This window comes from Dermacentor andersoni, chromosome 3 (assembly GCF_023375885.2).
Source record: "Dermacentor andersoni chromosome 3, qqDerAnde1_hic_scaffold, whole genome shotgun sequence".
Taxonomy (NCBI): domain Eukaryota; kingdom Metazoa; phylum Arthropoda; class Arachnida; order Ixodida; family Ixodidae; genus Dermacentor; species Dermacentor andersoni.
This window is the reverse complement of record NC_092816.1, coordinates 76,603,893-76,619,998: the sequence shown is the minus strand read 5'-3', so window position 1 is coordinate 76,619,998 and position 16,106 is coordinate 76,603,893. Positions and strand designations below refer to the sequence as shown.

At 49.2% G+C, this 16,106-nt stretch overlaps 2 protein-coding genes across 3 annotated transcripts in view; both read left to right on the top strand.

The window, feature by feature from the left end:
- LOC126544595 (rap1 GTPase-activating protein 1-like) overlaps positions 1-16,106 on the top strand; it is a 292,574-nt gene that overhangs the window by 244,374 nt on the left and 32,094 nt on the right. For both annotated transcript variants that reach the window (XM_055061716.2, XM_050192017.3), the window contains one exon: positions 2,714-2,871. In XM_055061716.2, coding sequence (XP_054917691.1) covers positions 2,714-2,871 — 158 coding nt within the window. The remainder of the gene's footprint in view (positions 1-2,713; positions 2,872-16,106) is intronic.
- Positions 14,222-16,058, top strand: LOC126544857 (putative nuclease HARBI1). Its single transcript, XM_050192389.3, has 2 exons — positions 14,222-15,025; positions 15,637-16,058. The coding sequence occupies exons 1-2, from the start codon at positions 14,658-14,660 to the stop codon at positions 15,815-15,817; spliced, it is 549 nt and encodes a 182-aa protein (XP_050048346.3). The 5' UTR covers positions 14,222-14,657; the 3' UTR covers positions 15,818-16,058.

The window sequence follows — 16,106 nt, the reverse complement described above, 5'->3', positions numbered from 1 at the left end:
TGGGATATTGGAAAACGTCGGCACCAAAAAATGTAAACTTGGGGAATAGCTCCTTTTATATGTACCTGCAGCTCGTGCAACCGTGTTGCAAGGGGCCGCTGTGGCCTCGCATGTGGCTTGATACGTGGGGAAGTGTAACGGTAAATTCCACTGGTCGATCTAGAGCGGGGTGTTGGATCCACGAAAGATCAACAAAATCCGTCGCGGGGCTGCCCAATCCAGATTGACCAGCGAAAAATAAACATGCTCCGGCAGGGAGTGCAGCGGAATTTGGGCGTCCGCCATATCCGCCAGCTATATCGCGATTTCGTCATTTGCACCTTAAACACCATTTCGTAAAGCACGTACAAATCGTCGTAGTCGCTGCTGCTACTTTCCGAGGAAATAGAGCTGCTGTCAGAATTGCTTTAAGGCAAGAAGCACTGCCGCACTCTTGAAGGACACCATTTCGAGAATGTAAGCAACTGCACAAGGTTACCAAACAACGACTCAAAAAGGGCTGAAAACAGCCAAGCCACCCGAGCAATCCGGAAGTGACGCCAACGCGTCGTAGGAGTTCCGGTGAAATCCGTCTCTGCTCGGCGGATCAACGAGGCGCGCTCCGTCGCGGAGCCGGTTGATCCCAATCGACCAGTGGAAAACGCAAACTTGCATTTAATCGACCAGTGGAATTCAACTTCTTTGCCAGGGAGCAAGAAAACGTGCTCCGGATCGACCAGTGGAATTCACCATAAGAGTCGCGGATGCGGTCTTTTGTTCATCACTGTATGGTTCGGCCATAGAAAGTGCGCGCACTAACGTGCCCGACTATTATGCGAGCCGGAAGCGGCACCATGCCTCATACTTCTACATGCGAGGCCGCGATGCAAGGATTGTTATACCGGGTCGCCTAATTTACTGGAAACCCGTATCGCACGCACTATAGCTGAGGAGAACTAAGGTTACGACACTGTAGCGTTTACACGCACGCACTTGAAGTGCGCAGGCGCTGTGTACTTCACGTGCACGTGTATGTAGTCTGTAACAATGCTGTCAGCATCACACTCATGTATGGAGTACGAACGTGAGGGAGGAAAACTATACACGGCGTGTATTCGCGTCCTTTAGATTTTTCATCAATTTTCTTTTCCTTCTTTATTTTTTATTGTACGAGACACCGATACGACTTAAACGCATTCGGTGTCAATTTCGAGTAACGAAGCTTAAGACATGTGTTACTTCGTTCCTTCCTGTTCGAATTTTTTGCCACTCTATAGTACGTACGAGCCATACTATATCAGTATGTTGTCATACGGCTTCATTGTATAACGGTATACAGATGAATGCCAGTGCACAAACTGGTCCAAATCATTAGTGCTCTTCTGAACTTCTGTGCAATTAGGCGAGTCAGTATTGAGGAAGGATTATTTCCTAGCAAATGTAGCGGTATATCTCGCAATAGGCCTCCACCACTGTAGACAGTATCGGAAAGCGGTCCCTATAGAACCTTTATTCCTCCTCGAAAACACTGAAGTGCACACGACAGCGCACCTTCCCTCGAAACGCACTGATTATTACGCGGCGCACCCCGGCTCTCCAGGCGCTTCACTGGAGCCATTGTGTCTTTCTGCGGTCGTCAGCAAGGTATATGTCCGCCACTCGTCACACTTGTCGCGCTCGATGAAAAGCGCGCTCGTCACCGCCGCGCGTGGAAAGGTCAAGGCTGTACCGTCGCCAAGACGTAGAAGGCACAGCGCCTCGACCGAACGTCGCGTAGAAATCAGGTCTGCGTGGCGTGGGAGCGGCGGAGCGGTGTCCGAGGCCTATTAAGGAGAGAGGTTGCGTAGCCGCTGGGTTACGAAGATAATTGATGAGCTAAGGCGTCGTTCGGATTGACTCGCCTTTCCTAATGAGGGAGCGCGCTGTACCGTGGTGCGAGCGGACAATGTGTGCAATCAAGAGCGCGCCCCTCCCCCCTCCTCTCTCTCTCTCTTCCTCTTATATAGAGCCCAGACTGCCTTCACGCACTCGGTTCGTTAGCGGAAATGGAAACACTCTGCGAATGTGTGGGCTCCTCGAGGAACAAGAAGAAACGGTTCGAGATTAATTGGCTACGGTTTATAGCGTGCTTTGGTGCGGACCCACGTGATATTTACGTTATTTAAGTTCGGTGGATCCACTATGTGCTTAATTACCGATACTTCGTTTGTTGTCATTACTTTCTGCAATGTGGCTCGGCTGCTAATTCTAAACGCGTCCAACTCTCTTGTCTGTGGGATTCATTTTAAGCTGCTATCCGGAGATTGGCAGCGGCATAACAAACGACACTCCAGCACCTGGTTTCCGTAACGTCATACTTCCTAGTTTCTTGCGAAGGCTTGCTGAAAGCTTATTGGGAAAACTCTGAGCACGCTTGCGGGTGGCACTCTATAAAACTCAGTGGTCATTGAAGCTCGTAGTTGAGTTATGTATTGGGAGGTCATGAAATTGGCTACAACTTCCTTAACTCCCTATGCTCAGGAAAAAAAAAAAAAAAAAACGCACGGCGATGAACGTGTTGAACCGGCGTGTAAATTTCTCAGTAATCTCTAGTGAAACAGTTGCGTGCTCCAATGCCACCCTCTCGCCGTAGTTATTCTTGTCTCTTCGCACGGCGCCGCATCTGAGGAAAACAGTGAACGGCGACCGTATAACGCCCCGTAACTGACGCACTGAAAACCTAATCCACTCGCAGCTCCAGCGCAAGCGGCACATCGGCAACGACATCGTGGCCATCGTGTTCCAGGAGGAGAACACGCCCTTCATGCCCACCATGATCGCCTCGCACTTCCTGCACTCGTTCGTCGTGGTTCAGCCCGTCAGGACGGGACGCCTGCACATGGGACGGCAAAGGTATCTATCTATATATAAGAGCCCGACTTGACCGCCTTATCTCTGTGCACTTGCCCCTAAAGTAGCTCCTTTCACGGCTTTTTTAAGGCACGGGGAACCGTTTACGGTGCTCTTGGCGATAGTCGTAACCTGGACGGATAAAAGATTGCATGACGGAACGTTGGACGCAGCGTGCCTGAGGTCAGAGCAACTATAACCCCTCTTGTAGATCGGCGCAGGAGCCGAGTCCGTAGCGTTTATATGGCTGACGCCTGTAATGTGCCACCGCACTTAGTGCGAATTCCTTATAGCGGAGAGTCGCGAAGGCTCCAGGCAAGTGAACAAAGTTTCGCAAATATTTTAAGTGCTACCATGTCAATACTTAAAACAATAAAAATTTGGAGGACGCTTAAGCTTCGCCTTTAAGAGCGGAACGCGATATAGCGTTTAAGGACCCCCTACATCTTTTCATGCTTCCCGGCAACTGCAGCTTATGTAACCGTAATGTTTACTGGGAAGCGCTGGCTGGGAACGCTATGCACGTAGGCGAGCTTTGTCGTAGAAACGGGGCTGCTCGCGCGGGTCGATCTTCTGTGATTGTTTCGCACTTTTAATATTTCACTCCGAAAAGAGCCAACATAAAGGACATGCGCTGTCGGTGTTTTTTTTCTATTACATTTGTTTATGGGCTGCCGTTCTCAAAATTCCGAGGAATAACCTTGTAAAGAATGAAAGACAAGGTATGAGCAACTTTGGTGGTACATAAGTGGTTGGGTGTGCGTGGTTCTAAATATCCTGGAAGCCATTTTTGCCGGGGCGATCGATGTGTGATGCCGGACGCTGGATTTTCCGCGCTCTAGCGTGAAATGGGCAGTAGTTGCCTGGCTAACACGGCTACCAAGGTGATGATGATGATGATGATGATTTACTAAGGGATGGCTCGTAGGCCTATTATGTGGAATATGAAGGAGAGTGAGGGGGGAGACATATTCGGGAACCGACGTAGGAACTGCGCGTCCCTGGCGAAACCCAAAAGCGAGTTCAGAATGGCCCTGTCGGAATCCGCTGATCCGGTCGCCGGCCTAATCCGCTCCTCGTATGACGTAAAACCACTCTATTCGGGAGAGTAGCGACACTCGCTTCCGCGCGCGCAGGCTTTACTCTCAAATTCCTCTCGTATTTCACTCTCCTGCGGGCCGGCGTACTGCGCACGGCCCGCTTTTCCTACCAGCGGCCGACGGGCGCCGCGGTGGAAGCACTGCGCGCTCGCTGTTTCGTCCGTTTAAAGCACTGTTGCGGAATTAATCGCCTAACGGCACTGGTACGACTGTGGTAGAGTTACGATGGGTCGTGCTGACGAATACTTTTGAAAAGGTATCCGAAATAAATCGACGGAAGCGCTCTAACATGTGGCTATCCAGCAATAGTTCAGCCCCTTGCTCTTCGTGACCGATGAGCCCATCCGCGGCGGGGCGGGATGCGGCACACAGAAAATTTAAACATTGCAAACAACTCGTGCGATCGTTTCGTATGCATGGCATTAAATAAGCATAAGATAAGCAAGAACATACGTGGTAGCTTTTTACAAATCCGCCTTTATCGAGTGCACCGAAGGCGCTTGGGCACGCGTTTGAACTTCGCTACGTCGCTTTTTTTTTCTGATATTACATGGTACTTGGGAGATGTTGTCGCCTTTAGTTCACGCCGGCTACTACTTTTCACGTAGAGATTAAAAAATTAACTTAAACGCATGAAAACAAAAAGTCAACTCGAAATTATAATAACAAAGTCCAGTCACATAAGTATACACTAAAGCCACACTAAAACTGAAAGTCAACTCAGAAACACAGCAACACAAAGTCCAGTCACATAGGTGCACTAATGTAAATACAAACACCGGTTACACAACTACACTAAAATCAGGGCACACAAGAAAGTACGGATTAGATTCAAATGAAGGTACATTAATGCAGGCACTGAGTTAGCCAAAGTCGGGTTAAAAAGAATCCCATGGAATGAGCTTATCCCACTTAAACACTCTCCTCAATAGTTTCTGAGAATATTGCTCGCTTCTAGAAATCTTTGAAGGGCCAGTAACGCTCGCCTTTGCAATGAGTATGTTGGCCAAGGACCTGAGATCTTCCTGAAGCTGAAGGGCCTGCGGTCTAATGCCACTAAATCGCGTGCTAGGCGTTGTCTGTGAGTGTCGTGTCGTGGACATTCTACCAGAAGATGTTGTGCATCCTCATCCGCGTGGCCACAAGTGCATTCCGGGCTGTCAGCTCTTGAAATTTTGTGTAGAAAGTGTTCTGTGTACGCGGTACCGAGCCGCAGACAGTGAACGAGTGCTTCAAAGGCTCTGGTTCTACCTAATGTGGACGGGATTGTGAATTGAAGCGATGGGTCTGTGTGGAATAAATCTGAAGATGTCAAGTTCTGATCGAACCATGTCGCTTTGCAACCACGGGTCGAGATCTGTCTTATTACAGAGTTTTAGAATAGGGGCCCCAAACGTTTTGGGGCCCCAAAGAAATAGCGTCAAAGCCACTGCGCATGCGCGAGACGCAAACTGCGTTTGGGTTTTGCGTTGGGAACGCTATTTCACCGATTTAGCGGGAGCTCAAATAGCGTTCCCAAAAGCTTTGCGTCAACAAACATGGCGGCACCCATCCAAGCGACGGCTCTAACCTAGCACCAAACCGGGTTCGATTCGCGGTAACGCGTGAAGTTCGCAAGCTAGGAGAAGTGACTGCAGTTATCGCTTTCTCTCAACTAACGTGTGTTATGAAGATTGATTCATTAGACGCCGCTGATTCCGAATTCGAGTGTGGATTTTATGGCTCCTAGGCCTAACACGGCTAAGCTTGGCTGGTGAAGGCACGTAAAGTTGGTTTTGTTGCTCAAGACTAAGCACAACTAATTGTTTGCTGCTTGAAGAATAACCTCTAAATTGTAATTAAACGCGAATACACGCAAGTCAAATTTACTATTCATATCATAAAATGGTATATTTTATTTAATTATTTCTAATAGCTTTTCTTTGACGCCGTAGTGGCGCTGTCAGCGCAAGACGCTATCCGCAAACGTAAAACCCTATTCTAAAACTCTTCACTCCTGCGTGCCCCAACGCTAACACCCGCAAAGCTCTTTGGGGCCCCAAAATATTGGGGCCCCTATTCTAAAGCTCTCTATTATGTGGCGCAGTTCGCCTTGCGTTAGAGGGGGACCATGTGTGGCGTTATTAACATGCGCTCGTCCAGCTGTCTTGTCTGCCGCAACGTTTCCAGGGGTATTGCAACGGCCAGGTATCATTGTAACCTGATTGTGCGATCCTCCTCACTTGCTTTTGCGAGTTCCTTTAGGGTCTCGTAAACTAGCGTCATGCTTTGCCAATTGCTGATGTCACCGTAAAGTGAAGACAAAGCTGCCCGCGAGTCACAAAGGATGGTCCATTGTTCCCCCGTTTGCTTTGAATTTGCGTATCGTAACAAATACAACATTGCAAAAAGCCCAGATGTTGTTGATGGTGTCGCATGAGGTAGTTTAAACGTCTGTATTTGGTTCCATTCTGCAATGACAAAGTCAGCTGTAGAAGAATTTCTTTGGCAAGAACCATCTGTATACGCTTGAATATAGCCAGGGTATGGAAAGTATATCTGGTATAACTTTTTATTTATTTATTTATTTATTTATTTATTTATTTATTTATTTATTTATTTATTTATTTGTTTGTTTATTGATACTGCGGCCCTGTTTCCAGGACCTTAGCAGGGTGCATACAAAGTGAAATTGAAACATCTAAGTACAAAATACAGCGATACATAACATAGGTCACTCGCGATGTGCAAATGCAAGCAGTTACTGAACCACACACAGTAAATCAATCGCTACATAAACATAGGCGCGACTCAAATAATGGCAGTGAGCATTGGGTTACAACGTCATCAGTAAGATTATTCCATTCAACAATAGTTCTAGGAAAAAAGGAAAATTTGAAGCAATTCTTTTTAGTAGTTCACGCTAGTTGTTGTGGTGCTAGCATAAGCATATCTCGTTTGCGAATAATCCTTTCAACCGAAAGTTCAATTTTTGCCGAGACGAGTCGTCATGGAGGGTAGGAGATATCTGTGAGCCAGAATTCGTGGTATGGTAGTAGATTTTGGTGCACCTGAATCTGATGTTCGCCCTGTCTCTCTCAATAACGTCAATTGCTTGTGGGTGCCTTTTGTGCTGCACTGAAACGCGAAAGTAACGCTTCATAATAAACCAACTACAACTGCAACATGTAAATGTTATCAGAAATAAGGCGGCAAATGCAATACTCCTTGCTGGTATTCTGTGACAAGTGGCGAATAAAGCACGCCAGCTGCATAACTTTACTTTAATGCTTCTGGCTGCTACTGCACGGTGGATGCCGACGTAACTTTACGCAGCTGTTAAGTGATATTTCTTTGTCCATTCGGAACGCCACAGTCTCAAGAGTGGGCACATATAGCATGCGTTAGAAAAATCAGGCCAATTTCTCACGTTCACGCATGAGAGCATAACGTTATTTGGTTTGACAGTAAACAATTTGTCGCTCGCGATTTTTTATCCTTCAAGCCATTCGCTGCCGGTGTCCTTGAACTTCCGACGCGTAACTCCACGGAACGGTGGAGCTTTCCGGGATGCGAGTGAAATTAATGAGAGATGTTTCAGAGACTGCTTTAACCGTTCGCTACTTGTGGGCGCATGACTCGGGAAACAAGTGCGCTTGGACATTATCCTCGGAGTAGGTCTTGTGACCTTACAGTTATTTTTTTTTTAAGAGCGCAACTCTTAGGCACCCGTTCTGGGTTGAGTGTCGTCGTCCCTCGGCGTATATGCGCGAACGCGCTCGTGCCACTGCCCGCGCGTTCGTCTTCGTCTTCTTCAACGGCTGGCTCCGATGTCGCTTATTATGCCAGCGTTCCCGTGCTGCCACTTGCTCTGTGAAGACGCTGACGGTACTGGTCCACTGCCAGTCGGCGCGGGTGATTTCGGTCTCAAATTCTTGGCCTCAATATACCGCGAAATGAAAACAAGTATACAGCTGCGCTCAAATTTCGCGTTAGGAAGTATCGTAACCGTCTCACTTTTTTTTTTTCATTGGTGAACGTAATTTTATCGGGCAAATGCAGCCTTCAGTACGATTGTAATGGACACGAAATTTAACTCGTTAAATATTTGCGCATTGTATTGTGCCCAATGAACTAACACCGTCCATTAAACCACACTGAACTGGTTAATAGAGCCGACAAACAAATTTCTGTGGATGTCTTTATTTTTTTGGGGCAATTATTCAACCAATCCAAGGTGCTCGCTGGAAACGTTTTTAGACGCACAAAATATATAGTTTTCATTTATGACCAACCAGTACGAATATCGCTTATATAGAACAACGAAACACGGCTTTGGCAAATCAGTTCTGAGAAAGCCCGCAAGATGGAGCAAATTACATGAAAGCGAGAAATTGGCCTGGCTTTCATACAGTGTACATAGCTTTCATATAGTATACAGCTATAAATAACCCACGTATGGGTAAAAAACAAATACGCATATCACAAATATCTTCTACATAATATCTTCACAAATATAAACAGTAAGACAGATATTTTTTTATTATAATGTATTATTGCGAGCATATAACATTGTTAGCGTATCTTTACTGAATTCCTTCACTCTTCTTGCACATTCGCTTTCTGTATCATGACGCGAACAGTAAAAGAAACAAAAGAGAAGTTACCGAGACGCTTTAAGCACGCGCCTTATGTGCAGTTTACCGGTGTTCTGCTGTAAACTGAACTAAGAGTGTGGCTTGCAAAGAATTATAAAAGCCTTCGTGCAATCTTGTCTACAGTTATCAGGAGAAGTACAGTACTTGCCTCGCACAGAACGGCGTACGTTGAAGGGGCGGAGTCTTTTTCTTCCGGTGTTGTGCAACCATTAATTTCGGCGCACGACGTCTCGTTTTCTTTGGGGGACTGTAAACAACGCTAGTGCTTTGTCCGGCGGTCTGCGGCATTAAAAAGCACAGCAGCCAGGCATTCTTCCGTCAGACGATGCCCATGTGCGCCGTAGCAGCGCAACCAACACATGGCAAGGGGAGTGGCAGCCGGAAAAAAGAAAGTCGCAGTTTTGCCCGAAAGCCGAAGCATCGATTGTGATAACAAGTTGGTGGACAACTATACGAAGTAAGGATAGTACTTTTATCGGCCGTGTAAACTTGTAAGCAAAGGCATGCTAACTAAATTAACAAACATGGTGCCACGCGCGCACATGCAAACATGAACACATCTCACTCGATGACCGCGGAAACTCTCTTTCAAAACGCTGGAGCGAGGAAGCGCGGCAGCAGCAGCGAGCGAATTGACCTTCGTGCTGCGTCTCGCATCTACGCGAACTAAGCCGCGAAAACACAGCGTGCGATGGTCTGTGTCCCCTTCACAGGTAGCTTTTAAGGTACAGCGGCCCAGAAAGGGCGGGGGGGGGGGGGGGGGGTTCGCTGTATTTTGAACCTACCCTACCCTCCCTCCTGAGCCTAGCGCGCGACGGAAGACATGCGCTTCCTGCTCGCTTTCCTCCATGCGTGCGCGAGATTGAGCCGCGATCCCCGGCTCACCGTGGCACGCTTTCACTCTCACATACAGCGTACGGCGCGCGGCGACGATTATATCGACCTGGGACTTTATACGGAACCTCACGGCTATGGCGACGCCGACGGCGGAAATGCGCCTGGAGTGTCCGCGTAGTTGCTATCGCAATAAAACTAAAACATAGCCAAAGCAAGTTTCACGATGTCTTTGTGATGGGGGGCGTAGTTGATAGGGCGATTTCGCGCGCTGCAGCCAATCAGTGCGCAGGAAGCGCCTGCGCGGCTACAGTGAGGATGAATGAGAGGAGCACAGTGGGCGCAGGTGCGGAGGCGCCGGCAAAGATCTGAGTGTCGCTACTGTCCAAAAAAAAAAAAAGCGCGTCCGTTTTGCATCACAGGCGAAGCATTGATTGCGACACAATATTGTTAGACGGCTATAAATAAAGTTAGTCGTTTTATCAGCTGCATAAACGGCTGTAAACATTCGCTTACTAACTAAATTAATGAGCGCGTTGTCAGACGCGCATACGCGAACACGAACATAGCTCGCTCGATGATCGCGGATACTCGCTGTCAGAAAGGTGGCGTGATGAAGAGCAACAGCAGCGGCGAAGGAATTCCCCTTCGTGCTGCATCTCGCTACAACGCGAACTTGGCGCGCCAGAACGAAGCGCACACGAAGCCAGTGGCTTATCCGACCGGCTACACTTCGAACCCAGTTCAGATAGGATGCGGGCGGCTGCGTTCAGCCGCAGCTGGAGTACAAGAGGAGATGCGCACTAACCTTCCCCTTCGTACACCCCCCGTCTCCCCCCCACCCCCGCCTCCTTCTAGCGCGTGTGAAAGGATGGCGCACACATACCCATCCTTCCTCCCTTGCGAGCGCGAGAAGACACCAGCGCCTCAAGCCACCATACTTCTCGGTTCACCCTCACACGTTTTCGTTCGCGCCTACAGCATACGACGCGCAGCTGCAATCTTATCGCACTTGGAGATTGTACAGAAGATCACGATGACGCTGACGGCGGAAATGCGCCTGGAGCGCTCATATGATTGCTATCGCAATGATAATGTGGCTTAATTTACGTAGGACGACACTTGCACTGCCCTCAGGTGGAGGTCCCGATGCTGAGCACTCTCGATGCTGGCACTCCCAAAACAAATGAGCCACGCCATAATGGGGTCACTGATGTGTGGCTCCTGGGATGCTTCTTGGTCTTCGGAGGCTGTTGAGGGACCAGGTTCCTGCGACGTGAGGGAGTCAGCAGACGGGAAAGGAGGGCTTCTCCCCCGGCGGCGGCCCGTACCGCCGCCACCGTTCTAAGAAGCACGCCCGGTGTGCGGACAAAGTCCATGCATAGGAGCCTATGGAGCTGCAGCTGCCCTGACCTGGAAAGACCCGCGGGCAGTGAGCATGGGGAACACTAGCACTGAGCTCCGTCTTTCGTCGGTTGGCTGCTGCTCTCAAGAGCCCCGCCTGAGTCGTACGGCGGTCCTGCTGTCATGCTGATTGTGCTGGTGGAGAGGGATGCTGAAGGACCACCGCAACGAAAGCGAAACCACCTTTGCGTTTATCACAATGCAACAAAACACAAGAAAACAATGTGCAATCTAATTGCCAGGGTCATATATAAGGAGAAAACCCGGTTTACTATTTATTGTTACTCAGTTACCATTGTTACTATTATGTTATTTTTACTAATTTCTTTAAATGTGAAATTCGGCACCTTTGGCCTTCCCGATTGGGTTAAAATCGGACTCGATACTTTTATTCAAACGTCGGGACTGTCCCCGCCAAATTCGGGAAAGTTGGCAGCCCTATAGTCGCCGCGCCCGGCCGATGTGGTTCCACGCCTATATTTGAACACGATAACGACATGCAGCCGAAGTCCGCCACCGAGAGAGAAATTCGAGGCCGCTAGAGTCCACTGGTGCGCGATATCGAAAAACGAAGCGCATACCTCGGAGTGCCTGCGCAAAGGGGTCAACGTCCTTAATATTGTCTGTACCAGTTCCATTAGGTATTGGCGATATTTTCTTACTTGAGAGGATTTCTTTTTGTCGTTCATTGGAAATGTCATCCTCGTAGTTCGGTGTGTTCTTCAGTCCTTTATAACGACCCACGCTGTCTGACTGGTATTTTTTTCTTTCTTTATTGGATTGCTTGGTCATATCAGGCTAATGGTTCCTTTCTAGATCTCCTTTCTCGAATTCCTTTCATGTTTTTCTTTTTCGCCTTCGAGTTCAATATGAGCCGTTTAGGCTATATAGCGGGCACACCTTTTTCTAGGGAACCCACTGCACGACTGTACTATGTTATGTAATGTTCAAAATACAAACTATACAAAGGTCGCGCCGAAATAAATGCTTTCCGCAGTGAAGTGCCGCAGTACGACGAAATTATCTGCTTGAATGGCCCAGCAGAGAGGAACCCTTTTATTGAATATAGTACAGATTATTCGCAATCGCTGGACCGTGCTCTCGCCAAATATTCGTCGGAACATTCAGAGTTCAGGCGAGTTCAGACGAGCGTATTTAAATGTGGACGCTGAATCTGGGCCAGGAATGGAAATCGATTGCTGCGCGGTGCGTTGACAAAACGTCATTGCAGTTCCTTCTATTGCTGCAATATGTGGACAGAGAATTGTCGCTTATTGGAGAATTCTGCAAATAGTGCACCGAAAGTTAGAGAGCGCGCGGCAAGCGCCTAATATAACTGAACCTAGGAGGTAGTTTGCGAATTGGGCAAGCGCGGTACCGCCGCTGCCGGTGTTCCTTGGGCGCACTAAGACGTCCGTCTTATATTTATACGTGCCCAACGGAATTGTGTCTTTTTGCGTACGCTAGACGGAGCCTAGTGCCGGAGTCACTGCACCGTGCGCGGGGCAGATCCGAAACACGGCTTGAGCTTGCTTGTACGAACATCCGGTAAATGTTCGCTAACTATTGACCTGTTTATTATGTGCATTACAATTCCCGCTAGCAAAGAGCCAGGTACGTAACGGACGCGCGACTGATCATTTTGTATAAACAGTCATACCGTATAGCAGAGCCGCGCTGCTATACGATGAGGCCTAATAGGCTGACTGCGCATGAGGTTGGGGACCCATGCAGTCTGCAAGCTGCAGTTATTACTCGCACGACCGCGTCTGGCGTCGCAATAGTTGTTGCTAGCAACGAGTCGGTTCCTTCACCATGGCAGCACTCACGGGGCGAAACTCAAAACGTGACGTCACGGGAAGGCGACACCGCGGTGTCCTCATTTTCATTGTAGGGTAGGTAAGTAGCCGTCCGCCCAACCTGCCATTTCATTTATTGATTTATCCATCCAATCCAACCATCGCAGAATTTCCATCGGATATAAACGTCACAAAGAAAAAAAATTGGAGGACGCTTAAGCTTCGACTTTAAGAGTGGAACGCGATAGCATTCAAAGATCCCTGACTGCAGCAACTCACGCTTCCCAGCAACTGGAGCGTATGTAACCTAATGTTTGCCTGGAAATGCTTGCCGCGAACGCTAAGCACGAAGGCGAGCTTTGCGGTAAAACCACGTAAAACGACGGCCTCCTGCGTGGGCCGCGATGCGGCGGAGGCGAGCGCCAGCTGGAGTTAATACAAGAAACCGGGCGCGCCGCTCCGTGGCCCCCAAGACACCCATCGCAACGGCGCGCACAAAATGGCGGATGCCGCGACCAGTCTGTAAATGCCGCGGCTGGTTTGTATATATGAAAGGGTTTGTTTGAGTTTTTGCGTAACAGAATTATGTTTTCTCCTGTAGTCAAATTACAGTCCGACAGCTATCATATTTATAAGTTGTGTGCAAGTCGTTGTGTACGATTTTTCTACGTATTTTAGCTTGAGAAATTCAATTTGTTCAGTTAAGGGCTTGCACCATATGGAAGGCCTGGGTATATAGGTCTGGGTGTCTTCTTCTCTAGTGTGTATTGACCAATAACCTTTTTTTTTGAACCATGATTCGGAAGTGAGGTGAAGCGATATATGTGGCCCGAAAATGTTTTTGACATTGCACCCGGGTTTTCTGCGACACGAGCTACTTAAAGTATAAACCCCATGCAAGCGATCTTGCACGCGACAGCGACAAGCGACGCGATGGAGATGGCTGTCGCGTTCGCTCGTCGCCTACAAGTTGCACCCCATGCGAGCGATGACTTCGAGCGACGTCTCCCCAGTGTTGCCGGTATGAGGGCAGCAATATAGGCGCCGAAACTAGCGTGACGCGTGCTTTATTAACTTAAGTTGATGTATTTTACTGTAAAAAGCAGCATAACTATTCCTGAAAGTCTTGCAGTGGGTTCTTATCCTTGCACGTATAAAAATTCAATCGTTTGCTCGTTCCGTGCGACAATAGGAAGTACTGGAGTTATGTACATCCAGTTCCGGCTTTGCGCTATTGGCTAGTCGCTCATAGCACTTCCGGGCGACGAGCGACGAATTCTAGATTTGCAAAACCGAGCGATCGCGCGACAAGACCGAGCGATCTGTTCAAGCGACGGCCCGATCCGTCGCGCGAACCCGTCGCTCGTCGCTGTCGCGCACAAAATCGCGCTAATGGGGTTTAGCCTTAACGGTGTTAAGGCGCGCTCACACTAGCGGGAGACTTCCCGCAGCGGCACAGCGTTAAAGGGATATTAAAGGTTAATGTTAAGCCAATGTGGACTGTTGAAATACAATCCCAGAAGCCTCGAAACGCTTGTTTCGTGCGAAAAAGAGACTTATTTTAAGAGAAAATGCGTTCTGAAGCGTCCGCGTACCTCTAGCGCAGTTCAAATCACCCGCCTTCCGATCGAGGAGTATTGACGTCATGGTCTCATAGTGACGTTGCGCCCTCGGTGAGTAAAACGACTCCCGCAGACGGCGCTACGGCTTTTCTGCACAAAACGCAAGCGCGCGGCCAGAAACAGAGCCAAGACAGAGCCGACAGCAGCGCGAAAGCGGAACTGTGGTGGCTAGCGGAAGGGAAAGCGCACGACGATAAGCTGCCCGCTTGCACAAAACTCTTTAGTCCGGTCTTATTCTTATATTCAGGCTCATTCGAATCTCATTTGAGGCTTAATCTTCCCTAGCCGATAAGTCGCTTGCACGAAAGAGACTAGACGGAAACAAGACACCAAATTAAGATTGAAAAGAGACTTCGAGCTGGCTTATCCAAAACTTATTCAGTATTTTCCAACATGGCTGCCCTGCGGTTGGCCCGCCTCGAGATGCTCTCCGAGCACTTGCTGCGCCGCGGACGTGTGTTTCGCGACAGGACAAATCCGCTGGACGCCTTCAGCGAGGAGGAGCTGCAGCGGCGCGTACGCTTCGGGCGGGACGGCATAGTATTTTTTGTCGAGTTCCTTCGCTCCGAGATCGAGCACCCGACGTGTGGGAGTGGTGCTTTGAACGCCGAGCTGCAGGTGATGCTGGCACTGAAATTTTTTGCCTCCGGATGCTTCTTGATTACTGCCGGAGATGTGATCGGCGCCCACGAATCGACCGCAAGCCGCACGGTACGCCGGGTTGCTCTCGCCCTCGTCCGTCGCCGCAGACATTGGATCAGGTAAGCCTCTCTCCAACCATTTATTTTCTACTGCCTGTTTTAGTAGACAGCTTTAGTACTGCGTCATAACGATAAATACGCCGCACGCATGTGCTTTGCGGAACGTAGGAGCGCGTGTCGCGTTAGGAATTTAGTGCTGCAAAATGCCTACGTGCGTAGAGGGCGAGCGTTAGACGCCGGGCGCGTCGGAGCGCATTGGCCGCGTCCGCCAGTACGTCGAATCATCGGTGGAACTAGGCTCTGTTGATCTCGCTAATGTGATGTAACGTGTGGCCGCGTTCCCGCTTCGTCGAACTTTAAATTTGAACAAGCTGCGCTGCCAGAACATCAGCTGACGATGTCTCGAATGTTTGCACCTACTCGACTGCAACGAAGCTAACTGATTGCACGTACCGCGAAGGTACCTCTCCGTGAATAACGTTTCCAGCCTCAAGTGAGCAGTTCGTCATTTTGTTCTTTCAAGCCGACGTCGTGCGTAGCTGTGTGATGGTCAGCACGAGATTAACACTATATACGTGTGCCTCCCTGAATATGTGCGTGTGTCATTGTGTGCAAGACCGCGCATGACATCGGCGTGAATCTAAAGGTGACCACCTTCGTTTTCTTTCCAGTTGGCCGTCGCCTAGACAGGTGCGGGGAGTCCAAGGCTGCTTCTACGCTGTCGCTGGCTTTCCGCGCGTCGTGGGTGCAATTGACGGCACGCATGTGCGGATACAGGCTCCTGGAGAGCATGAAGAAGCCTACGTCAACCGCCACTTTTATCACTCCATAAACGTTGAACTTACTAAATAAGGCAGTGGTTTTCTCGCTTATGATACGGACCAAATCTATTTTTTCTTCTTCGCTCCAGTGATGGCTCTTGAGTCGCTTGGCGGGCGGTTGCGACGACATGCTTGAAAACACGCGCGTACCGTCAACGTTTGGAGCTGGTTCGGCTGCTTCTGCAGGGGTGACAAGCGCGGGAGTGCGGCCGGATGTTGACATCGAATCGCGGCCAACTATTGGACAGCGCGAACGCCTGTCGCCGCCGCAACCAACTTCCGGCCCATTCCCCATCTCATTCCCTGTCGACGGCAAAATT

Coding starts and splice junctions, on each gene's coding strand:
- LOC126544857 (XM_050192389.3), top strand. CDS start 14,658: ATGGCTGCCCTGCGGTTGGCCCGCCTCGAGATGCTCTCCGAGCACTTG. Junction 15,026..15,636: donor CGCCGCAGACATTGGATCAG/GTAAGCCTCTCT, acceptor TTTTCTTTCCAG/TTGGCCGTCGCCTAGACAGG.